Source organism: Podarcis tiliguerta (assembly GCF_965153285.1).
Source record: "Podarcis tiliguerta genome assembly, chromosome: 14".
In the NCBI taxonomy this organism is placed as follows: domain Eukaryota; kingdom Metazoa; phylum Chordata; class Lepidosauria; order Squamata; family Lacertidae; genus Podarcis; species Podarcis tiliguerta.
The window spans coordinates 41,220,202-41,246,669 of record NC_139547.1 but is presented as its reverse complement, the minus strand read 5'-3'; the positions used below and the strand labels follow the sequence as shown (position 1 = coordinate 41,246,669).

At 39.8% G+C, this 26,468-nt stretch overlaps 1 protein-coding gene across 47 annotated transcripts in view; it reads left to right on the top strand.

Annotated features, from left to right (window-relative positions):
- Nucleotides 1-23,451, top strand: part of SUN1 (Sad1 and UNC84 domain containing 1) — a 50,353-nt gene extending 26,902 nt beyond the window's left edge. For 11 of the 47 annotated variants that reach the window (XM_083413424.1, XM_083413458.1, XM_083413443.1 and 8 more), the window contains 17 exons: nt 926-1,048; nt 2,662-2,745; nt 3,292-3,402; nt 4,100-4,198; nt 6,094-6,187; nt 8,014-8,072; nt 9,974-10,119; nt 10,954-11,190; nt 11,782-11,868; nt 13,115-13,158; nt 13,954-14,092; nt 14,692-14,946; nt 16,497-16,581; nt 18,031-18,146; nt 19,534-19,701; nt 20,345-20,437; nt 21,340-23,451. In XM_083413424.1, coding sequence (XP_083269550.1) covers nt 926-1,048; nt 2,662-2,745; nt 3,292-3,402; nt 4,100-4,198; nt 6,094-6,187; nt 8,014-8,072; nt 9,974-10,119; nt 10,954-11,190; nt 11,782-11,868; nt 13,115-13,158; nt 13,954-14,092; nt 14,692-14,946; nt 16,497-16,581; nt 18,031-18,146; nt 19,534-19,701; nt 20,345-20,437; nt 21,340-21,453 — 2,054 coding nt within the window. In that variant the 3' untranslated portion in view covers nt 21,454-23,451. The remainder of the gene's footprint in view (nt 1-925; nt 1,049-2,661; nt 2,746-3,291; nt 3,403-4,099; nt 4,199-6,093; nt 6,188-8,013; nt 8,073-9,973; nt 10,120-10,953; nt 11,191-11,781; nt 11,869-13,114; nt 13,159-13,953; nt 14,093-14,691; nt 14,947-16,496; nt 16,582-18,030; nt 18,147-19,533; nt 19,702-20,344; nt 20,438-21,339) is intronic. The other 36 variants (XM_083413422.1, XM_083413441.1, XM_083413442.1 and 33 more) reach the window with 7 other exon arrangements.
- Nucleotides 23,452-26,468: the final 3,017 nt, after the last annotated feature.

Below are 26,468 nucleotides of genomic sequence, written 5' to 3'. Positions count from 1 at the left end.
ACCCAAGCCGTTTCTAGCATAGAAACACCAGCATGGTAGGAATTGGTTGCTTCATCTGAACTTGGTAGGCTCTTTTGATGAACAGGTTTATCCAACCCTTATGCGTATGGTAATCTCACATTGCATATCTTCATTGCGAGGAAGGCATCTGATCACATTTTTGTTCAGAAAAACTCCATAGAACTGATGTTCTTTCCATAAGCTGTGCCAATAGGCATCTGAAGTAGGAGGCAGAGTTCCTAGAGCGTGGTTGCATTCTTAAATGAGGAAGAATTAAAAGGAGGAAACTTTGTGCACTTGAAAGTGAGAAACCAATCTCCAGAACTACTTTCCCAGACCAACTGTATCTAACACATCATTCTTTACTTCTGTCTTATTTTCCAGAATGATCCATCATCTCATTGGGGTTTCTTTACTTAGTGGCAGCCTCTATGAAACTATAGGATTACATCTCTCAGTAGTATTGATTGTCTTTGCCTTCTAAGAGTTCTGCATTTTGCTTGTCTGAATGTATCCCATGGAAATTAGTGTTGAGAGCGGCTCATTCTTTCCATTATTTGAATGCTGAAGAAAAATGCATTTTGCGCTAACCAGTTTTGCTCATCTGCCAACTTTTGGCTAGTAAATTTGCAAAGCAAGGAATGCAGGAAACATTGTGCTACATATTTTTCTGAAGTTGTTAGTTACATGGACTGGTACTTAACAGTGTTTTCCGGTAACTTGGTTGTTGTCTTTTAACCCCACTTATTCTCCATGTGCTTCAATGAATGAAGGATAAAATGACTGTTGCCATGGGGTGACTTCTCATATTTTGGAAAGTAAGAAATAACCATACTGCACCTACGTGGGTTAGCTTTGTATTTTCACTGTGTTGGCCAGTAGAGAAATGGAAGCAACTAACATGCTACTGATGCTCTTTTAATAGGGGGCCTCCCTTTCTACACAAATCAGATTCTGCGAGCAGCCAAGTATACCACAACATCTTTTTCATCACTCATAGTGCAGTTATTTCAAATGATCTTGCTGAAGCTGGGCTATGACTGTAAAGGTATTTTGTTTTTTAGCTTATCTTTTTCTTTGTCCATCCGTGCCACACAAATTCTGCACCCCTCTGATGCCTTGGTGTGTGTATGCTTCTTCATGTCTTTCACTCTGCAGCTTTATTATGTCCTCTTTGGTGACCTGGCTTCTTGCTTTCAATTGCCTGCCTTATATATATATATTCTCTTAGAAGCATCAGTATGCAGGCAAAAGGCACTGGTGCAGGTTCTCCTTTTTTCTTCTTTTCTTGAAAAGGCACGAATAGTGGGCTTTGAATGAAAGTTTAACCTTGATTATGAAAATAGATTATTTAAATTGCATTACATTATAGATAAAAATCACACTGTCCCAGTCTTTAAGTCCTGGGGTTTTTCTTCTTTCTTTAGTGTTTATATACAGTGTATTTAACAACAAACATGCTTGCTTTGGTCAGGTGTATTACATATTCCGCCATAGAAGTGTAACTCCTGGCTGTCATTGGCCAACTACTGCTTCTCATTTGCGTTTTTAAGATAGTCCCATTAAACATTTTTACATGAATGCCCAGAAATCTAATGTGTGGATGTGACAAGTGTGTTTTCATCTACATATATCATACCAGTCTGTGCCCAAGGGAGCTGGGATGGTCCGCAGCTTCTGTAGCAAACCCACACTTCCATTGCATAATACTGCGCTTGCAATATTGGCCCTGGATACAAAGAACCATGCATCTAATGCCCAAGAGCGCTTTGGAATTATGTTTCTCAAGCACCATGGCAAACCTGTTTTTCGTACTGTGCGACATGACATTCTGCTTTGCAAATTCCACCATATGGGGCTGAGCCCTTGGTGACCTCTTTGGATCCTGGTGTTGCCTTGTAATGGCCTTTCTCATCAAGATGTACTTGGTTTCTCTTTCACGATTTGTTTCCTGCAGGAAATCAAAGCATATTAAAGTATTTTAAAATATTTTTCTGGCGTCCTTTGGTCTCCAGAAGTGAAAAGAGAGTGTGTTTAAAATGTCAGAAAAGCAGGCCTGGTCTTCTTTAGAAGGCTTCTAAGCAGAACACATATTAGCAAGCAACAGTCACCCAGGAATATAAATAGCCTTAGAAATGCAGACCAGCAGAATTCATGAGCAATCCTCCCCCCCCCCCCCCCCGCAAAAAAACTAAGATGGAGCATAGCTCATCCTAGCTAGTTCAACTTAAACATCATTTTCTGGGTTGAGTTTCTTAGGACCTCAACTAGCTTTTAACAAAAGAAAATCATTTATTTGCTGTCAGCTATGTGCAAACTGGTGTACTGTATATATGGGTACAATCCAAAGAACAGCTGGCCTTAAAATAGGCACACCCTGGGGGTCTTTATGTTTGTATTTCTTCTCCACACTACTCCAAAGATACCTGTGCTGTCCCCTTTTTCTCCTTTCTGGGTGTGGGGTGGTGAGCTGCTTTTGTAAATAAGGTGACTTTCCATGTCACGTTGCAGTTTATCTGTGAAAGATGCTGTGCAAAGAAATCAAAAGATTGCAGTGGACACATCGTGCCTGCTGTTGGACTTTTCTGGGTTGTATTTTCTGTTTTTGTAGCCAGTGAAAATCTTTGTTCTTCTTAATTATTTGTTTTTCTTGTGCTGCAGCTCACTCTAGCTACTGTGGAAGCATGAATGTAAAAGAATTTCTCAGGGAAGATGGCCACCTGGGTATGAATGGAGAATCAATGTGTAAGTTTGACAGATTTTGAAAAAATGTTATTTTATTTATTGTTGCATTTAAATCCCACCTTTCCTCTAAGTGGCATACATGGTGGCATTCCCATTTTGTCATAACAACCCTGTTAATAATTCTGACTTTTGCAGGGATATTCCGTAATTTTGTGGAAGCTGGAAAAGCAATGTATCTTGGCCATGATTCATCCTGCACTTGCAGGAAGTTCCAGTTGTTTGCTCCATTACCTCTCTAAATGCTTTATTATCAATTGCATTTTAACAGTTGTCTTTATAGATGCAACTGTCTAGGGGATTTAATTTTCTCACTGAAGGCAAATCTGCAGCATGAATGTGTCAAGTGATGCAGACCACAGAAGTTTGTGGCATGCCTGCCTCTTCCCCACTGCATTGCTGCCTGCTCCCATTTCTATAGACAAGAGGCAGAAACACACCAAGATTCTGGGGGAGGAATCTGTGGGGAAATAAATTTCTGTGACATATCTGGCACACCACTGTCTTCTTGAATGTGTTATATTAATTGATTGTTACCACAACCAACAGGTGATGACTGTAAGGGGAAGAAACACCTTGAAACACACACAACAGCCCACATGCAATCCTCAAGGTCTAAAAGAGTAGCAAGGACCATTTGGCACATCTTTTCTTACACAGGTTGACTTGCACCATTTTGTTTTCGTATTTTGATTTCTTTTGCTCTCATCATCACAATCTCTTCATTGTTAATTGCTCTCTCTGTTGTTGTTTTTAGAGCTTTCTTGCAAAGTAGATTAGAGTGACTTGCTTGTGTCAGCCAACACCTCTTATCAGCTCTTGCTATGAGTTTAGGTTGACCCCTGTCATGAAGGAAGGTTGGAGCAGATAATCCTCATTCTACATATGTTGCAGAACTGTTAGGAAGGCAGAATACAATAGCTTGTGCTATTGTACTAAAATGGAATGTTACAGATGAGGAACAATAATCTTAGAGAAGAGAGTTTCTGGTCATCGTCGTCGTCCCCCCAATCTTCTAGCTAAAATAGATCTACACCTAATAAATAGTCTTTTTATTTTATTAACAAATGCTTAGCAGTATGACTCTTTCAGTGAAGTACGTAGTATTCTCTCTCAAAATCATTCTTGTTTATTAAAAATAACATGGTAGTAATCCCATGGAAAACAGAGCCTGTTGAATTATCAAATCCAACGTTTCTTTATAATGTTAGTTCCAGTTTTTCTCTGCTGTAATGCTAATAAAATATTTTGTATGTGGATGAAAAACAAAACAATCCCAGAGTGTTTTAAAATGGTAGTGTTTTTAATTGAAGATGCTCCCCATTTTCTGTGTTCATATTCATCTGTGTTATATTAGGTTACTTCTTGCTACATATGTTACAAAGAATGGGAACAGCAGGATGGTTTGTGTCCAGGAAGATTATGTCACTCCTTTGGCTAGCTGTTGTGTCTCCAGGTTACTATTGATTTTGTGTGTGTATGTTTATGCTTTTGCATGAGTATTCTGCCTTTTAAAGCATACTGGCATCTTATAGTAGATGTGATCAGCTGATTTAACCTGGATTTGTGATCTTTAGGGCAGCTTCAAATGCTACACAGAAACATTTCCTACACAAAAAGCCCTTCCTGTAAGTGCCATGGGGCGTGTTTGCGCCATCAGTATACCTGATGAGGCATGGGCTCTGGAAAGAAGGCTTTCAAATCAATAGGCTGAAGTCTCTGTATAGAACTACCTACCTAAACAGTCCGGAGATCAGGAGGAACCAATCACTTTCTCTTTCCTGCAGGCACTAGCCCTACTATGAACAAAAGGTCACAAGTGTTTTCCATCATCCTATACAGCTCCGCCTTCTTAGTTCCTGAATGTCCAGCATTTCTATTTGGAAAAGAAGATGAAACTTGTGTGTAGACTCAGTGGCATAGCTAGCTGCTTGGGTGCCGGGGGTGGCCCACACATCCCGCAGCTGGGGGCAGGGTGAGCCGCCTATGGGAGCTGGGCGTGCTGCATGGAGCCTCTCTGCTGCCTTCCCCTCAGCTGTAGGGCGGCTGACGGAGAGGCAGTGGGCGGGTGCAAGCCCCACACTGTCGTTTCAGGCAGCGCGGAACCTGCAGGCACCCAAGCCAGCACTTCACTCCCAGGAGAGACGTGTGGCTGGCGCACGCTGCAGGCCCCTCAGTAACTGCCGGCCCCCACAGTGTGGTACCTAGTGCCACTTGCATTTCATTATGTTTGTTGACCGAACTAAAAAGTTTTGTGAGCCCAGGGTTTGTTTGTTTTTTAAAAACCCACCCTCATATTTTTGTCATTTTGTCACACCCCTCAGTGATGACACCCGGGCGGCCCACACACCCCTTCCTCCGCCACTGTGTAGACTGGCTAGTTTTCACATTGTTGCCTACGTTGAAGCGCTTTTCATGTAGGAAATGAACTTGTTTCAAGCATCCTTTTGGTTTTTCCATCATTGTTTGCTTAATGCTAACATTTGCAGCGTGGTTGTGTACACAGCTTATTAATAACCCGGCATATACCTTATACGGTGTGCCTGCTTCCAGTATTGCGAGGCATAATTAGCTAGTTGTGAAAACAGAGCTGCTCTCAGAAATAGAGAAACTGACTCCTTGCAATTCCATGTAACCTTGGGCATCTTACTTCATCTCATTCCCCAAGGGGTTTCATTGACACACTAAGTACATATTAAGAATGCAGCTTCAGCATGCATTTTACTTTTGTAAATTGCCAGACTTACGTTGCTACTGCATTACTCTCTGCTGCATGACTTTGTGCATGCGTGTGTGACATTTCAGGTTATGAATATAGATTGTAATATGATGTGTTATGGACTGATTTTAATGTTGCATGTGTGTGGTCATTTGCCAATACTCATTTACACCCAAAATCTGCATGTCCTATAATATTCTTCTACAGCACTCACCTGTTGCTTCCGCTTGGTCTCCTCCTAAGCCAGTGGTTTTCAAACTGTGTTCCAGGGAAGCTTAGATCTCCTCAATGAAAAGATGTGTAATGGTGGACAAACTTTCCCAAGAGGCTACTCGCCCAACATTACAGAACATCCCCTGCAGTGTGAAGCTACAGGGCCATGCTGGCTGTCTCCTTGGGTGCATCTTGGTTCATGGATGATAGTGGCCAAGCTCTGCAGGCCTAGCCAGTGTCTGTGTGAACGGAGGGTGTGGCTTAGAATATGTCCCAGGATCCTCATCCACTTACAGGGATTCCCAGCAGACATGTTCATTTGGAAAAGTTTCCCTGAAGACCCAAACGTTTGAAAACTATTGTCTTTGGTGATTATCTTACATTCCCAATTCAGCCAGCAATTGTCTGTTCTCATCTAGGGAAGGCAGCTGCAGGAGTGTTCTGGTGGCTTGGGACTGGATGGTATCAACTTGTTACTCTGATTTCCTTGCTGAATGTGTTCCTTCTTACAAGGTTTGTAAGCATTTCTTAACAGAATTTGATCACCATGTGTTAAAAGAGCCATGATTGTAGATCAGTTTTCTTTATCACAGTTTTATCACTGGAAACAATTGGATTAAAGATGATACAGTCTCATTTTTCAGCTGGTTCATACATTATGACAAACCACTGGATTATTACAAAGCGCAGGGAGTCTTGGACACAAATGTTCTCCCCCAACTCCATGATGTGGTTGCAAGCAGATTGGAAACTTTCATTTTCATTTTAAAACAACCACTGTTTGTCAAGGACAAACGGTGATTAATTTTAATATTTAATCCTATTGCTATTGGTTGAAATAAGCCAGCTTCAAACCATTGATTATAAAAATGACATGTTTCAACAAGCCATAGTTAAAGTTAACCACCGATTAGGTTACACATGTATTGCTATACTGATGTTCGCTGGAAATGTCCAGTCTTCACAGCTATGCTGTGGGTGCCAGGGTGCACACAGGCTGAAGCTTGCTGCTACTTGTTCTTGTTATGATGAACCATGTGCATTGGAAAGCACTCAGTTTACTGAGCTTGTTTGGTGGTTATTAAATTCTGCAAGCTAGGCTAAGAAGTTGCCTCCTGGTTTCAATACTGGGGTTCTTAAGACAAAGTGGTAGATTTTCTCTGAAAGAATAACGCTACCCTGAGCAGATTGGGATCCAATTTAGGATAGAGAGAGAGAGAGATTTATTATTTTATTTTAGTAACCAAAACTAAAAAAAGTATGCCATGTTAATTTTCCTTGCTGTGTAAATATCTCAGAGGTCCCCCCCCCCAAAGTATTTGAATTAAAATATCTTCCTTTTAAATGAATAAAATAAAATAAAGCATAGTTAATGTACATAAAAACAAATTCAAATCAAACAAATACTTTGTTTGGAAACTTCAGTTTGTTGGAATACTTGTAAGTACAGTGGTACCTCGGGTTACATACGCTTCAGGTTACAGACTCTGCTAACCCAGAAATAGTACCTTGGGTTAAGAACTTTGCTCCAGGATGAGAACAGAAATCGTGCTCCGGTGGCTTGGTGGCAGCGGGAGGCCCCATTAGCTAAAGTGGTGCTTCAGGTTAAGAACAGTTTCAGGTTAAGAACGGACCTCCGGAACGAATTAAGTACTTAACCCGACGTACCACTGTATTTTAAGCATGGCAAATCTTTTTAAAGAAAGAAAATGTTAGCACTGAAACTGGATAAATTAACTTGGCCATGCTCTAAGAACTTCCTGTCCCCATTCCAGTTGCTCAGTTTGACTTGTATTAATTCATTATGTTATTTTTAAAAAATGTATGTAGTAATGTATTCCACAAATGGAAACTTTTCAATGGATGAACATAGCAGTGGAAAAAATTCCATCCCACATCACTCCTCTAAATTTATTTTTAAAATTGACTTTATAACACAGAGGAGAGATAATGGCCACAATCCTAAAATCCATGCAATTTATTTTCTGCGACCATCAGGACTGGAACACAAGCTTCTGTTGAGAACATCAATGCGTTTGAGGCAGTTTGCAGTTCATCAGACCAAGTCACTGTTCAAGAGAGAAAAGTCCTCCTAGGCACCTTTTAAGCCTATGGGCAAGTCTAAACTGTTCTAGATTGTGGTCTGTAGTCTAATATGTGCTGCTATTTTCTCTCTGAATTGGTTACAAAACTATCTTCATAATGTTGTTGGCATTGTTACAGATCACGGTCATAAAGAGCTTAAGTAATGGAATTGAAATTTTCAGTTATATGTTACATGTTCAGGCAACCAATGGCAGTGAGCTAATTGCAGTGAAATTCCTTTATCTATTTTCCAGATGCCTTCCAAAGATATTCAGACTGCTGTTGTTTCTCCTCCCGCTATTGCTGTTGCTAGGTAGGCGGAAATGTGTCAGTAGAATGAGCCTGAAATCTTACTAATCTAGGTTACCTATTTATAGGGTTGTGTGTATTCAGCCTACATGTGTGGCCCACTCAGACTGAATGCAGCCAACCAGCCACATAACAGTGGTTCATCTAGAACAGGGATGTCCAACTTCCAAGAGATGTGATCTACTCCCACTATAAAAACACTGGCAGTGATCTACCCATTGGATTGACCAAAGTTGTTGAGGGTTTTGGGGGGGTGTCACTCAATCAGAATCACGCGATTGACCAGGAACACCCCATGATCAACCGGTCAATTGCGATCGACTGGTTGGACATCCCAGTTCTAGAATAATTTCCCAAACTTGGATCTCAAGCGGTTTTTGGACTACAACCCCCATCATCCCTAGCTAGTAGGACCAGTGGTCAGAGATGATGGGAAGTGAAGTCCAAAAACAACTGGAGGCCCAAGTTTGGGAAACACTTATCTAGAAGCTTGAGCAGCCTTTTTTCCTGCTTGCCTAGGTATGGAAGTGTGTGTGTGTGTGTGTACACATGCCTAGTACCTGGTGAGCCACAATTATGATGAATAATTCATTGCAGAGCCCAACAACCATTCCATGTAGGTGTGGTCTGCTCCCACCACAGCTGGAAGGTTAAGAGTGTGCCCAGCTACACAGATGGTGAATCTTTGTAGCAACAGAAGTGTCTAAGTACAATAATTATGTAGAATAGCACTTCATATAGAGGGATGTGTAATGGTTCTAGGGGTTGCTCGTGCGTAAGCCGGTGCAAACACCTGGCTGGATTGCCTGAGTGAACCTTTTCTGTCCGGACAGCCACTCACCCGTGGCTGTCTCAGTCGCTGGCAGAATCCGTCAGTGGGCGTTTCTTAAACTTCTTCCAGCAAAGAAGCTCTTTGACGCCTAGTCTTCTCCTACTCTCTCTGCGTGAAAGCCTTCTGCGCAAGGAGGGCGTAGGCAGCGGAGGACCTCTACTCTCCCCGCTGGTCCCCGGCAAGGAGTCATGGGACCGCCTCACCGCTTCGCCAATCTGCCCCCCTTCTCCACGGGTGCTACGCTGATTCTCTTCCCCAGAAGATGGGCTGCCTCTCCCAATCCCAGGACGCTCTCCAGAATCCCTCTGGATTTTGCTCTCTCCCTCCGGCACTGATGGCAGGTCCCTGACAGGATGACTGAAAAGTTTTAAGTAGCGGAATTGGTAGAAATCATTAATTTATTGGAGGGGATGGGCCCTGGGATTTATTGGGAACATTGGAAGCTCCTTTATTCTAAGTCAGGCAATTGGTCCACATCACTCTCTATGTCTACACTGACTAGCAGTGATTCTCCGTGATCTCAGACAGGGGGCTTTTCCAGCCCTATCAGGAGATGCTGGAGATTGTACCTGAGGCCTTCCGCATGCCACACATATGCTTTCCAACTGAGTCAGGGCACTTCCCTGTTGCTCTTGAGTTCCCATAGTTTTCATATTTGCATTGAGAAAGGATGTAGGCAAACTAAGGCCCAGGGGCCAGATCGGCCCAATCGCCTTTTAAATCCAGCCTGAGGACAGTCCGGGAATCAGCGTGTTTTTACATGAGTAGAATGTGTCCTTTTATTTAAAATACATCTCTGGGTTATTTGTGGGGCATAGGAATTCGTTCATTTCCCCCCCCCCCCAAAAAAAAAAAATAGTCTGGCCCCCCACAAGGTTTGAGGGACAGTGGACTGGCCCCCTGCTGAAAATGTTTGCTGACTCCTGATATAGACTGTGGTCAAAGTTATTAATTTAAGGATCAATGCCGAATTAATGTTGGTTTATTTTGTCAACCTTACTTTAAAAAAAAATCTGAGGATTTCCTGTTATCAAGATCTTTATCTTTACCCCTTTTTGCCTTCTTTCTTTTAGGATTATGGCACTGGGGTACTGAAGGTTTCCTTTCGTTATTGCCAGCTTTGAATTGGACGGGCATACACAGAATACACAGCTGGGAAGATTCTGCAAATATCATTGAGCCTCAGCCCGATGACTCTTATGCTCTTCCATACCCTGATGTAAGTGCTCTTTAAAAATATATATCTTAAGGCTTTTTGTTTCGCATGTGAAGGCTAAGGGGCTCTGCGTGTTACTCACTTTCCTATTTGATGATAGCCTTTGGTCTATCCATCTGCAAATGAATACCTGCCAATATTGTGAAGTGTTGGGAGTGATACAACCAAGAGCTGGCCAAATTATTTTGTTCCTGTTGTGCAGGCCTTAGTCCGCTATGCCAAACATGACATATGCCACCCATGTACAGCAGCCTACCAGCAACTATTGTTGCTGCCTGTCTTGACTTTCCAAGCGTCTGACAGGCTCTCTCTTTTTGAAACCCCAGAGCATGAGGCTGGCTTGATGCTTCACAAGTTGTGTTGGCTTGATAGATAGCTCATCAATATGCATAGTGCATAGCTTTGTTTTTTTAAAAAACCCCTTCCCCAATGGATGACCTTTGGACTCCTCCCCATTTCCTTTCCATGTGCAGTGTATCCTTTAAATCCGTCTCTTAAATTTTATTTTATCATTCGTTGCTTTGGGGATAATGAGAATTAATCCCAAAATCTGGACTAAAACTCCCAAGAGAGGTATACCATTCTTATTACTGCATGCTTTTAGGCAAAACAATGGAGACAATTTTATTTCATTGGAGCTTTTCTGAATGTTGTTATTATTCAGGATTAACTGCAGCTGCTACTTTAGTCTGCTTCTCTAACTTGTTTTAAGGGTTTTTGTTTTGTTTTACAACTGTAATTTGTTGCAGTTGCGAGCTATTTTGTAATTGTAAACCACTATGAATGTTTTAGAACAGAGCTGGAGTATAAATGAATAAATACCCTTTAAAATTATAGGAAACTATGAAGGTATTTGATGCAGATCGTGTGATAGAGCTGGAAAAGAAAATGGCCTTTATGTCTAAGAGATGGCATCATCGGGATGAAGAATATAGTAAAATGCTACTTCTCCTGCAAAGCCTTCAAGATCAAGTTACCCAGATGAATGACAAAAGTGAAATGCTGACACTCATTAAAAACGTGGTGGGCCAGCATATTAAAGAAATGAAACCTGATGAAACGCTACACCCAGCGGTAATTTGTTTGGAACTGTTTCTTAAAACTTGGGAGTTTTAATGTGATCATTACAGACTTGTCATTCAAATACTCAATAATACTTCTGTTGTAAGAGGCTGTTTAGAACTGACATGGGAAATGAGAGCTTGTGTGGGTGGGATACAAGTGTTTTCAGCTTGCACATGATAATAGTTTAGCAAACTGCATTACAGTCATTCTCACTGGAAGCATTTCATTGTAATTCCATTCAGCCAAATGCATATGCTTAAGCTGAACATGGTAACATTAAAAATGCATTATTCGATATAAAGCCCAACACGCAGTACATTTAACACACGTTCCTATGATTAGCTTAAGAGTTGAATAACTGTCTCTTAAAGGAAGAAAATATGCTTTTCATGAATGGATTTTAAAATGATACCATTTTACTCCTTTACCTTTTCAAACTGCATTAAATAGCTCTCATACGGTCATTGTACTTAAATATGGCTTCAGGATAAACAGATATTATTTTGGGTTGTGTGGTTAAAATCCATACAATACTTAAATATGGGAGGGATCTTGTGAGCAATAAGCTTCAAAACTTACTATTCTCTTTTATCTTTAAAGCGTGACTTTCTGACCTTGCATCAAGAACATGAATGGCGCATTGTAGCTTTAGAAGATCTCCTTGCAAAGCTCTCACAAAAATCAGAGGTAATGAAAAGAATGATAGACTTGCTTTAAGAGTTTCTTTCAGTAGCAAAGGCTGTAATTTTAAGAATACTTGATTGGAAGTAAGTCCCAGAGAAATCCACAGGTTGCTTTCAAGCAACTATGCTTAGGGAAGGGGAAGAAGACAAAGAGAAATCTGTCACCTCATGAGTGTGGAACCTCAGGTCAGGGAGCCAAATGTGAGTGTCCAGGCATCTCTATTTTTGGAGATTATCTCCCAGAACTAATGCTGTTGCAAACCCTCCTCCAATTCGTCGTCTGGCCAGAATGTATCCTTGAATTTTGGTAATGCCTCTTGCTTGCCTAGATGGGAAGAGATGTTTTTGGGCACAAAGTGGTAGTTTAATGGTTATTATGCTGGGCTTGGATGTGGGAAGTCTAGGTTCCAATTGTCTAAAAATCTCACTGGAGGTACCCCTTGGCACTTTATAATCTGTCAATCAAACTAGCTTCTCAGGATGGTTGTGAGGATAAATACCACAAGTTGCTCATAAGGCCAAAAGTGTGTCAAATGTATAATTTGTTGTGAGAACCAGAATATTCAAATTTGGAAGGCAGATCTATTTTTCCAGCATTAAGAAACATTTTTTTAAAAAAATTGCAGTTAGCACTCTAACCATTTCTCAAAAGCATTAAAAAATAAGATATGTGCTGGGATAATGGAAGACAGTTGGTTTGACCAAACAAGATTTATTCTGGATGAACATCAGACAGAAAGAGGAAAGGATTTTTCACTTGCAAAGAGGCCCTAGTGAAAATAGGATTAGTAACCTCAAGTGCAGTCTTGGGATCCAGAGTGTTATGTGGATCTCCATATGTCAGGTAATGTTTCTGCTTCTTCTCTGGAAGAAGGATTGTGCCTTCCTTTCTTGTGATGCACTCCCTTCCCCCATAGCCATATGTTGAGTTAATGGATAAGAGCTGGATTACAATAACTACCACCACCAAGTAGTTTAAGAGCAATTTTCTTCCCCAAGTCACATGCAGTCCCAATTGGAGTCCAGTGCCTCTGCCACTTTCTTTCACTCGCCCCCATCCCACCATGGCATGAATATGTCAAAATTGCTATCAGAAATTTTGAATGAAGTTTAGAAAGTATGCAAATTGGTTCGTCATCCTCTACTTTTCCCAAGTTTCTGTTGTCTGGGAATCTTTTCTTCACAGCATCTCTTCTGTAGTTCAGAATAAGGCGGTTCCATGTGAATTTAATCATTTTGTTATTTTTCAGGGCCTTCAAAAGGAACTTGAGCTAACCAAAGCACAAAGAATGAGGTATGGCTGCAGCTAGCTCCTTGCCACTAAGCAGTTAAAACTAGCCTGTAAACTGATGATAACTGTTCTTCTTTTAACACCTCTGAATTAAAAATGGGTGGGTGGGTTCTATAAGGGGGGTGGTTTTAGCTACTGAATGTTTGGCCTTTGTTGTCACTATACTGCATCTTGAAATTACATTCTAAAACTTGCTATAAGTCTGGAATATCATTCTGTCATTCCACCAACTCAGAATTTATTTTCTTTCTGGTGACTTATTTTAATTCTATACTTGTTTTACACTGGCTTAAACCATATGCCCATAAAATTGATTTTAAAGTTTCAAAATTCAGTTTGTTTGCTGATTAGCTTACTGCTGCTTTGTGCTGAAACTATAAGGGAATTCAGCATTTTCACCCCACCATGCTACTTTAAAACAACAATTGGAATTTGATGTCTTTTTCATGTCTACATATAGTAGCAAATTCAACAAAATGCTGTGAATTGTGTAGAAATTTCCAAAGAATCGTATGAACTTTGGGTGGCTTTGAACATTTCCCCAAATGAATAATAAGCAAAGTGTGAATGGTTCATACCTTCATCTCTATTGCTGCTTTTTTATCTTGTTCATAGTGGAGTAGAAGGATCACGTTTATCACATCAAATATGTTCTTGCATGCATGGAGAACACATCTCTGCCAAAAACTTGCTCATTTTGTTTTACTTCAGCGTAATGTTTTGTTGACTGTTACTAGATCTGTTCCTAATAGTTCTGATATTTGAACTTTGTCTTTTATTATCTTTCTGTGCTGTCAGTGACACTGATGAACAAAACAAGCATCTGTTATCCAAGATTAAACACCTAGAACTTGAGTTAGGTCACATGAAATCAGAACTGCTAAGTACACAGGGTTTGAAAACTTGCTGTGACAGAATGGATACCCTTCATGAAAAGGTAAGTTCAAAAGGAGACTTCCCTGAATGAAGTTTAATATGTTGTATTTGTGCACCCAATCTGACAAAGCATTTTGTGTCCAAGGCAAGATTGCTGGCGGGATTGATTTGCTGAGAAGCATATGGTTGTGTCTGTTTAGCTTACTCAAAATACAATACCATAAGATGCAATTGGTTTCAGGACTTTACAGGACTGTCTACAAGCAGGAGGCTGGCCTACTCAATTTCTGTGGGCAGTCACTAGCGTATAGTTATTTAGAATTTTCTTTTGGCTATCCCTGTCATTCCATTTGAAGATCATGGTAAATGGATTAAAGGCTGTGGAGCTGGGATCCAAAGAGCAGATTAGGCCCACAGAAGGGGTTTACAGAAACAAGTGGAATTTCTGACATGAATGACTGTGACAGAGGGAATATGGTTTGTTGCCTAACTTAGTGTATTAAAACATAATGTTGAAGCACCTCAACTTTTATGTTACAGCAGTCTGATTGTTGGGAATAGCAGGAAACTAAAATAAGTATGTGTGTTAAGAGAACCACTATTCTATTTGGAAAGTGATCCAAAGCCAGTGATATAACTTGCCATATGATATGTTTCTAGGTAGATGCCCAAGTTAAAGAATCAGTCAAGATCATGCTTTTTGGCAACCAACAAGGAGACCTGCCAGAATCACTGCTTCAGTGGCTAACATCCAAATTTGTGAGCAAGAGTGACTTGCAAAATTTGTTACAAGATCTGGAGTTGCAGATCCTCAAGAACATAACTCTCCACATGTCTGTCGCAAATACAAAGTCAACTTCAGAGGTAGTAACGAGCGTTGTAAATGAGGCTGGGATTTCAGGCATCACAGAAGCGGTAAGTAAGACGAAAAATATTGTACATTTCCACTAAAACTCTAGATTGCACTTTTGTGAAACAGCTTCATTAAACTTATGCTTAAGTTTCTATGCATTTCGTTTTTAAGACAGTAAGTGCAATTCATCTTCAACTACAAATGTTTTGCAGGAGAAAGATGTGCGCAAATATTGTAGATAAATGATAAATGGAGATGGAGACAGTCCATGTTTATGTCTATTAACATAAATTTAATTTAGTGTGGTATGATTTTGTAATGGTATCTTTTTTACTTTGGCCTCTAAGGACTCTTATTTTGAATGTCAGCTTTTTAAATAATACAGCGTCCCATACCTTTGCATACGAATAATCCAGATTAACTCCTGCGAAGTCTGTTCACAATTGCAAAATTCTGAATCATGCTGCAATAAGAAAGTGTCCAGCTAATTGCTCGCTGTACACTGTAGTGTCTTTAAGGAGTGCCTGGTGTGGAGAAGGTGTATCCTGGCATTTTATGGTAGTTCCAGTTTAATAGAGTACTGCATCCCCAAAGCATTTAACCTTTGGGCAATCCCACCATAAATGAAAGCACATCTCAAGGGTTTGGCATGCCCTCCAACATTCTGGCGAGTAAAATAGTTATGTGGTGTTAAGTACAGTTTGTGAATTGACTTTAATGTGAGTTCTTTGTTCCTCACTGAGTCAGAACAAAATGTTAGTCTTGCTCCAATATTTGAAATTATAATTTCATCAGTGTCATTAGATGATGATACCTTGGATCTGCGAAGGTGATGTCTTGAGGGCTTGCTGGGTTATAAAGCTGGAAATAATAATAGGCATATAAAATAAATCTTGATGAAACATTTATTTGAAATTTACATACCACATTTTCTGCCAATAAGAGTGGCACTCAAGATAGATATGCAACAAAATTAAATAATGTAATCAGGGTAATGTAACAAACACAAACATAATTTAAAAATCAAATTGTCATATTGGACTGCTTAAAAATTAAAAATGCAGCCAGAGAAACATCAATAAAATTCCAGCCATAAAAAGGAAAATCAGCCCCATTCATTCTGAATAGCATTTCATAAAGAGGACAGCACATCCATATTGACTGTATTGGTTACTGCTCAGGAGTACAATTTGTACTATTGAACACTAACTCAATTCATAGTTCTGGCATTTACCTTTAAAACTGGTAATCGCCTGAGGCTTTGTCACATGAAAGACCTGATTTGCCCATATGTTGCTTCAAAGACTAGTTTGCCCAAGCCTGAAAGTTAAGATTGGCCTTGAAGGCCCTCTTTGTCCCACCTCCACTGGGAACACAGTTGGTAGGCATTAGGAACAGGTAGTGTCACTGCTTTAGAATACCAACAGGCATCCTCTGTTTACATTCTTATACTGGTTTCATGAACTTTTTCTTAATTCAGAGAGACATTTTTGGGGATAATGCTGTATAAAACAATTCTATGGCAAAAGCGCAACTTGACATCAGTGTGTCAGAATGCTGAAATACAGTGCTTACTCTCAATTTCTCATATTCCTCTTACGTATATTTGCAGCAAGCACGCATTATTGTCAACAATGCGCTGAAGCTCTTTTCACAAGACAAGACTGGCATGGTTGACTTTGCCTTGGAATCTGGAGGTAAGTTCTGAGGGGATATTGCCTGTCTTATACCAGAGGTGTTGAGCAACCATTTAAATAGTTTAAACATTTTGAGCTGATCTTCATTACAGATAGTAAGTTCTGCAAAAGTTTTGCTGGCTCTAGGAGCCTTTCCTGTTGTGGCCCCCAAACCCTTTAACTTTTTCCCTGGGTGTATTTGACTACCACCTAAAATAGCAGGGAGGAACCTTAGGCCTGGGTGGCCAAATGCAGTATTCCAGGCTTCTCTTTCTGGCCCTTGGGGCTCTCACCAGGGCACAACCCCTCCTTACCCTCTACCATCTCTCCCCCAGGCCACACTTCTCACTCAGCTTCATACCCTCCTTGAGAGCTACAGCATTATACTAATTATAACTTGCTACTTCTTTTGTTTCATTTTGTAGTTTTCAGCGCCAGTTTTGCTTGATTTTAAATGGATTTGTTTTGTAAGCTGCCTACAGGGCACTTGTCAAAAGGCTGGGGTATAAATCCCCAAAATAAATAAATATAGAATACTTCATCCCATAACAGGCTTTAGCTCAGAGACTAATAGAGCTTGTGTGTAAGAGGCTCAGACATAAGAGAAGTGGGTGGAGACAGCTTGGGAAATATGGCCTGGGCACCCCGGGAGATTAACAGCTAGTTGCATTGAGAAAAGAACAATTTATTCTTGACTCTGCAGTTATGGAAATCTAGAAATGTGCTTTAAATCAATCACTAGGAAAGCTAAAATTCTCCAACCTGAAAACCTCTTTCTACCTGGTTTGGAAAGGAACTCTAGTCAGCAGGAGTCATGGTTGAGATTAGCACTGCTCTTGTTAAAGTTGAACTTATTTCCCATAAAAATCCATCTTGTGTAGATACCTGTTTGGACATCTGGGTGGCTTATATCAATATATATGGTTAATTTAGGAAGGATATACAGATGATTATTGTATCCTAAATATGAGCCAACAGTGGGTTTTGTTTTTCCTTCACTTTTTTCCTTCGTTTTCCTTTTTATTTGTTAAGTTTGCTTTTAAGAATTATTTTTTAAAAATAAGATTGGCATCGATATTTTTGCCATGTGTTCAGGTGGTGGGAATGTAAATAATTCACTGCCAAGAGGGGGAGCACATATTTGAAAAGCTAGCTCCTAATTGCTCAACCACAGCTAAGAGCAGAAGAGCCAGCTCCATCTGCACCACCAGCCCTTGGACTCTAGATTATTAGAGCAAGGAAGGTGAGGCTGTTCTTTATAAAGGAGAAAACAGACTGCTGTCCAGCAGCTAGAGTTTGTGCTGGCTGCCTTGTCTGTAGTCCCCCAAAGCATAGTTGGCTGCCAAGGGTTGAAAACGGCTGCATTAAGTAGCACAAGGTTTTAGTATTTAAAAAGAATGAAGAGGCACACGCAGAGTAAGTCTACACTGTCATATTAACAAACCTGAATAGTTTCCTTGTTTCTTCAAGGTGGCAGTATTTTGAGTACTCGCTGTTCAGAGACGTACGAAACCAAAACAGCTCTAATTAGTCTCTTTGGAATTCCTTTGTGGTACTTCTCTCAATCTCCTCGCGTAGTGATCCAGGTAATTAAAAGGCTAGTGATTTTTAAAACACTTGGGAAACATATTTTCCCTCTTAAAGGCACAAGTTGCTCAGGGCTTTTGTCCAGAAGTGTTTCTGTATCAACAGGTAAGGTCATTTCTGCTTAGTACAGCAGTATCTTGGCTTCCTCACATCTTGTTGGCATCCTGGCATCAGCTTCTTTCTGTGCTCATGGAATAAGAATGAATTTTGTGCCAATATTGGATGAGCTAACCTTGGTGTCACATAGTTTCCATCTCTTGTTAGCTTTTCTGCCAGAATTTTTGGCAAGAATTCCATGAAGGTGCATTTATATGTTGACTGTTGCTCAGTTCCTTACTACTGAGATGCTTTGCAGCTAAATTTGTGCACTCTTCAGAACCCAAATGTTGACCGGCTTTCTGAAACGATGTTACAGTCATGAATTCTGATGTCTAGTATATCCCGTGTGTGCACATTCTTGAAGTATAGGGCTGTCCCTTGGGGTGTATGCCCTTGTACAGCTGGGACAGTTGTCATTGACCCAACACTGAGCTGCTTTTATTAGCTATTTCATAAATTTTTATGCACTAGATTGTAAAAAAAACACGAGTTTTCAAATTTGCACACAGGAAGCCCGTGGCTTCTCAGAGTGTTCAGTGAGAAGATCGGTAATAAACTTCCCTGAAAAACTGCTTGCCCACTAATAAGCACCTTCTGCAGTGTTCATGTACAGGGGTATTGAGCATGCAACAGGTCTGGATAAAAGGCAGAACATGGCTTGTTGGCTCCTGAGGGGTCTCCCCCCCCCCCAAGAATGCTGGACTAGAAAGCCTGATCCAGTCCTTAAAAAAGAGAGCACATTTAGGGTGACAATGCAGATCAGTCATACCTCTTGCTTTGTAACTATAAAATATACAAGTAGACTGTGGGGATTCTAGCTTAAAAACAAAACAAAGAGACAGATCACACCAAACTAAGGTCAACTCATAATTATTTTAGGAGGCACAGTAAGTTTAGAGAAGGTGATGGTGAAACCAAACAGACCTCAAACATGTCACTCAATTCCCCTACAATAGGTAGATTTCCCAAAACAGATAAAACAGTGCAGAAAGTTTTAAAACCACTGAATTATGCAACAAAAGTTGCTTAAAGGTTTCTTAAAGGAAGCTATTTCAGATTATAATTGCTTCACATTTTTTTTGATGATGCCATACGCCGTTATTATGTTGCTGTACTTTAGTTATTATAAATTTAAGCTGCTGAGCTGCATGACTTAAATGATACGCACCATCTAAGGAAATTATGCAATTTCTCAGTATATGCTTTGTCCACATTATAATGTCAGATCTCTTGTTATTTTTAAACTTATTAATGGAACTGTAACTTTTTTTTATGTCTTCCCTTAAGCCTGACATGTATCCTGGAAACTGCTGGGCTTTCAAAGGATCACAGGGATATCTGGTTGTCAGGCTTTCCATGATGATCTACCCTACAGCCTTCACCCTGGAACACATACCAAAAACACTTTCACCAACAGGCAATATTACCAGTGCTCCAAAGGATTTTTCAGTATATGTAAGCTTTATCTTTGACAAAATAGATTAGGGTGATTTTCCTCAAATTTATTTATTTTGCAGTTGTTATAAAAGGGGGATCAAAGGAAAAGGACTTCTAATACCTTGTGTATTGATTTATCACCTAACCTGCCCCGGATGTGCCTGCTTCAAAACTCTTCCCTTGGTAACTGTATTTGACATCTGTACAAGCAGCTGTAAGAACAGACTGTTCTAATTAGCTTTTCAGTGTACCCAGATAGATAACATAAACAAATTTTCAGTAAAACAAAGAAATGAAAAGAACAGGAGATCACACATTCAACTTAATATATTTTGTGTTAAAATTGAAGTAGAAAGTCAAGATGTGACAGTTTATAAAAGTTACTCATGCATACAGACCACATTTCAGCCATTTCTAGTATTTTACATTGCAATTATCCTGAGACTTTGTGGTGGTCTTTGTAGAAATCCAAGTAGTAAATTCATATTTTTCATATCCTAAAAATATTCAGGGTGTGTGTGGGATATGTTGTGTGTCCTACCTGCTTTTATTGCAATCTTGTATTTTAATAGGGACTGAGAGAGGTTGAAATTAAAACTGAATCTTATACTTACCTTCTCTGGTGAGAATTCAGAATAATATTAAACCTTTGTGTTGTCAGGGTCTTGAAAGTGAGTATGACCAAGAGGGCGAACTTCTTGGGCAATATATTTATGATCAAGATGGAGAGCCATTACAGATGTTTCAAGTAACGGTATGTCAACATTAGTACAAAACCTATCTGCCTTTAGGTTTCTTTCTTTTACACTCTTGGAGGCATTGACATGAATGCAAATAGTATTAGGTTTAGATTTGCTCCTGTAAATCAAAGAAGTTAGATCATGCATGTGACAAATAAAATTTGAAAGTCTGGTTTGCTCCAGTCTTGCATATAAGCCCACCAGAGTTTTACTAGCATACTTACTGCTCATTCACAGAAATCTTAAAGTAGCACAAGGCTTTCCAAACTGGAGGAAATTTGCATTTCAAATTCCCCTAACTGCAAATTCTCCCCTCCTCTGATATCACATAAATTGATCTGTGAACAGTTGGCCCTGCCTTTTTGCATGGGCTTGATGGATTTTTTACGTATTTTGACTGCAATAGTGCATGTAAAGTTGAATGCAAAGGAAGCTGTAACAACAGTTATAGATACAACATTGTAATCCCGCTTTCTTTTAAGGACAAAATACCGAAAAGCTAATGGTTGTGTCCAATACTGGTCCTGCTCAAAGTAAACCCATTGAAGTTAATGAACATGACTAAGGGTTGCTAGGTCCTGCTGAGAAGAGACCCACTGAAATTAATAAACCTACGTTATTCACATCCACTCACTTCAGTAGGTCTACTCTGTGTAGGACTAGCACTGGGTACCACCCTAACTTCTGTCCATTAATTTCAGTGAGTCTGCTGGGAGTAGGTTTTGGGTACAACCATAAGCACCCTTTTAGTCCAATTTATTGCAATAAGAAATAACTGGTGTGACTTACGTGGTTAACAAGGGTTGGACTGAATTCATAGCATTTATAACAATATAATTTATTCTACAGACAAATTACTTTTAAAATAAGTTATCTGCTAAGCTCTAACTTCTTCCTCATCCTTTATTTTTTTTAGGAGACAACTGAAAAACCATTCCAGATAGTGGAGCTAAGAATTTTTTCTAACTGGGGCCATACAGAGTACACTTGCCTCTATCGGTTTAGAGTGCATGGGAGACCTGCTGAATGAATCCTATGTACCCTTTCCTACTTCTTGATGTATATTTTTTATGTTTATATGTATATAAAGGGAAAGCCTGGAACACTGGAATTCTTAAAAGATACGTGATGGGCTGCAGGTTCCAAGTTCTTGGCTAAGTATAGAAGACTGCCAACAGAATTGTATATCAAACCAAATGGTTATTTGCTCGGATGCTCAGCTTGTACCTTCCAGACAGCTTTATATTTTTAACGTGTTCATTCTAAGAAAAATATTGCATGCCAACCGCTCTCATTTGCAAAACTCAGTTAACAAGCTAGTAAATATCTATTTTATTACTTTGCAATATAAGCTTTTTAAAACTTCTTTTTTTGGCAGCTAGGAATCTGTTTTCATTGTGGGAGCTCACCTTCCCCACGTATATGATTTTTTAAAAAACGACCGTGGATGCAGTCTACCAGGTTCTGCAGTTAAATAGTTTCCAGTCACTTTGACGGGGTTTGCATGTGGTTCCAGCACAAGCCCTCTTTAAGGGATGGAGACTGTGTGGCACCAGTAGTTGCTGCATTGCCTTTTGGCCACAACCTCCCAGACCTGGTGCCACTTCACATACTTTAAATTCTCAGCAGGATTTGACACCAGTGTTGTGTTTTGGAGGGAAAGGTTCTGATTTCATCTGGAATTGTCTAAGAACATCTCGCTAAAAGACACATTTGGTAAGAATACGTTTTAATGTTACAGATAGGAAAGGAATAGAGCCAGAAGTCTATTCAGACTGGAAACCAAACTGGAAAAACAAAAGAAAAAAGCATCATTAACAGGTGTTTTAAACATAAATGGGTTTAAATTTTGATTTTTTTAACCACTTTCCTTTTAAGCAAGTTGATGGTTACAGTAGCTAATAGCAGTTGAATGAATTAGAAGGTTTCCATGAGTGTTAAGCACAAATTTGGCCAAGCGTTTCAGCGTAATATCAACAGAAGTATATGCTGAATAAAGGAGGAAGAGGTCTCATCAATAAGAAATGGCCTGAACAGGATTGAATTAGAATGGCTTACAAGAGTAGATGCTGAAAGATGGGAAATAATAAGGAAGTGGAAGTGGAACCAGAATTAAAAGGATGATGCCAGAAATGCTAAATCTCAGTTGAGGCAACCTGCAACCACGTTTCATCCCTGGGGCTTATTCACACATTCTCTTTTGTGCAGTTAAATATCCCAAGCCTCACAGGGTATTCTGGGGTTGCTGCTAATCTCTGGAAAGCCAGAGGAAACTTCACAAGATTGAATGTTGTTGAAACCTCAGGGGCAAAGTTTTGACAACACTTCTCCCAAAACAACTGTTTGTTTAAAAAAAAAACAACCCACACAATAACATGGTTATGAACTTCAGGACAAAAAATTGAAGTTTTCCTAGAGCTCTTGTTACACATGGAACTTGTTGCATGCCCCAACAACTTGACATCTTTTAAATTGGAATTATTATTAGAAACCTTCCTTAGGAAAAAGATTCCTGAAAGTGGTGGTGTGTGAAAATCTTACCTTACGTTTTGCTTTTTTGGAGATTTTATAATAATTGTTCTTTTGGGAACGACAAAATGGAGAGTTAATGTATGTTGCACAAAGAGTCCTCAAATATTTATAGAGAGTTTTATTTCCAGAAGACCATTTGCTCGCCTAAGTTCAGCTAGAAATAGAACCAATGGCCTATTGAGAAGAGCTTGTTAAAACCTGTACAGCTGTTACATAAACTGTAGGTTAAATATATAAATCAGAATTATCCTGTATAAATCCAAATGGGGGAAGTTGATGGGGTGGGGAATATTTTGCATAACACTAACTTATTTTTTAAAGACGTGAGATAGGACTTTGTGCAATGTATTTTTGTAAATGCTTTTTTCAAAATATTTGTCTCTGGTATCCTTTGCTGCCTCCAAACTGACAAGAAGCTATTGAAAATGTTTTAAGAGTTTAACTTTTGGAAAGTGCATGTAATATTTGGAACTAAGTAATAAAAGTTTTCTTTTTTCCCCTTTTGGTATTTATGCTGAATGCTTGTAATAACTTGGCAATTTTTAACGCCGCTGAAAGGCGGCTGGCAGTCATCTTATTTAAGTGCAAAGTGACTTGTTTCAGGACAATCTGGTTTATGACTGCTGCCCAGCACACAGCACAGTTATGTATGTTAATAGAAAAGCAATGTGCCACACCACTTAAGCTACTACATAAATAGTCTTGGAAAGGATTCAGCAAACTTGGAGAGGATGGATCTTTCAATGGTTATTAGCCCTGATAGTTAAAGGTAACCCCCATCTGCAAAGGCCTGTCCCTCTGATGACCAGACTTTCAGATACAAATAGGACAGCAGTCACTCATTCCCCACCTCTGACCTTTCCAGAGCAATCTGGTTGACCACAGCTACCAGACTCAGAACGCTAAACTAGAGGGACTTGGGTCCAATTCAGTATGGCATTTTCTTCTTCTAGTTCTCTTTGCCTATCTCTGCACCAAATGCTCTGCCTTCCTCCCCCAAATTATGCAGAAAGTATATTATGGAGGTACTTTTGTTCACGTTTTATAGATCCAAGGGCATGTAGAATTTGCTGTGTGTGTCTTGTGTGAAGGAAACACACAACCATGCAAGAATTAAATTTTATATAAAAGTTCAAGAAATGCTTTTACTTCTTAAATTACTACTGGTTTGCTACTAAATACCTGCAATATATCCTGGCTTTGCTCCAAGGAGCTCAAGCACAGCTATCCCCCCTCCTCCATTTTATCCTCATGACAACCCTGCAGTGTTTTTGCACAGTGCTTAAGTCTGTACCCAGTATCATATTACATACTTTGTGAGGATTCATTGGAGTCACACAAGGCGAGATCAGTGATTGGGTATCTGTATGCTTTCCCTAGCCTAGCAGCTTTGGGGAAGGAGCTATCTAGACTGAAGAAATATTGCAGTGGAAAGATTAAAAGAGAACTGGTGATTTGCTCTACAAGCTGGGACCCTGCCCAGCTGCATTATAAGAACTGGAGAGAAGGGAACACCAGGAAATCCAGTCATGGATCTCCTGCAGCTCTTCTAGCTTTGTCCTCTTGTCTCCTCTTTCTGGAAATGAGTAGCATTAATGCAAAATGAAACATCTGTTTTAATTAATCTGTTCAAGCCAGGTCCTGAACATATGTAAATAAAAATTGAATTCAGGGGAACATTTTCAGAATGCTTTAGTATGGAAGTTTTTTGTCACAGTTTAAAGCTGTTGTGTGCTAATGAAGCATATCTATCAACTTGACATTGTTGCTTTCCAGTGAGGGAGTAAATATGCAATTTGGTTGCTAACTGCAGGAGAACAAAAAACTGTTTGAAAGAGATTTGCAATTTCTTGCCTTTATAAAAACCTGACTCTGTTGGAAACAAATAGTATGCTTGAAACATGTTCAGAATATAACAAACAGGACAGGTGTGGTTTCTTCTGCCACATTTTTTTAAGAGTAATTTAGCCACATGTCTGTTTACAGAGATACACCCAGTACCAATGTTGTTCGTTTCAATTGTGTTGGTAGTTTAACAGGTTCAGTTTCCATGGCCTGTCATTACTGATGAAGGTAGATGTTTCCTGGGTACTTCCCAAATAAGAAACAATGTCTTATAAGCCGGAAGCAGTTCTGGATGAATTGCGTGCAGCTCCATCTATTTTTTTTATATAAAAAACACCAAAAAAACTGTCTCTTGATTGACATTGTCAATATAGAATGAATGCTGTGAGGTTTCCCACACATCCAACATGCACTCCAGCCACATTTTAGCTTTTACAAGATTCTCCTACATGCCTTTTCAGTGTCTAAAACATTTTAAATAATAAAGCCAATGGGTCAGAAACTGGAAGAGCATTGCTGCAGATGAGGAATAGGAAGGAGTTACCTTGCTGCTCTTTCCTACTTAAAATAAGTTCTGGATTAATATTTTGTAGAGTGATGTGTGTTAGATAGCTGGAGCACAAGGGAGCTTCAGACAAAATATTATGTGCGAGGAGGGGTAGGGTGTTGTGCTGGCTACCTCTGTTGTCCAGAATATATTTTTGTTTATTATGTTTAAACATAGCCCAAGTATCAAAATAAAATTTCATAAGACAAATGCATAAAAATGAAACCAAACCAAGGCTGGCATGGGATGTTGCATTCACAAGAAAAAATGATACAACTGGTTATCTTTATATTTGCAATAAGATACAGAGAAATGAAGACTACCGTCATAGCGAACGAGAGAATGAGGTACAGTATACGGAAACCTAAGCCTAAACCTATAACAAGAAACCATCAGAGACACAAGGAGTACCAAGAAAAAAGGCTACTATGTCAAGAAAAATGTTCAGCCAGTTAAGATGTTACCTATCCTAGGGCTGTGGAAGGGAAAAGTGTTAATTTTCTTTTTTATGTACTCAATGAAATCCCAACAAACAGACAAAAGAGGTGGTTCCTTTCCAAAAAGGAGGATTAGGAAAATTTTTCATGTAATGCAATATTCCAAATATTATTTCACCATAACGTGGTGCTAAATTAAAAATGTTTTCCATCTTTGGGTAATCGGTCGGCGTGCAGGGAAAAAAGAGAATTTTTTTAATTTTTGTATCTTGATATTCTTTCCTTCCAAAAAACAACAAAGCAAAACCCATTTGGGCAAAAGTAAAATGCTTTCTTTTAGGATCTTATTTATGTCACCAGAAGCCTTCCGCCAAAATCGCTGCACCCCAGATCAGTCCCACCAAAGGTGGTAGTGGGTCCACCTTGACTCCTCCAGGAATCCGAAGAGGCGCTCGAGGGACATGCGAGAGAACCGAATCATAGAACTGGAAGGAACCACGAGTCATCTCGTCCGACCCCCTTGCAGGCAACGTCGTCATGGAGACGCCGCTGGAAACGCCCCCTGCGTCCTACACCCACTCCCTTCTCATCTGAGGCGCGCGCCGAGCCACGTCGGACGTCACACTCTCGGAGACGCCGGGGGCGGGGCTCGTTTGCGCGCGCATGTCCCTCGGCGGCCGCCAC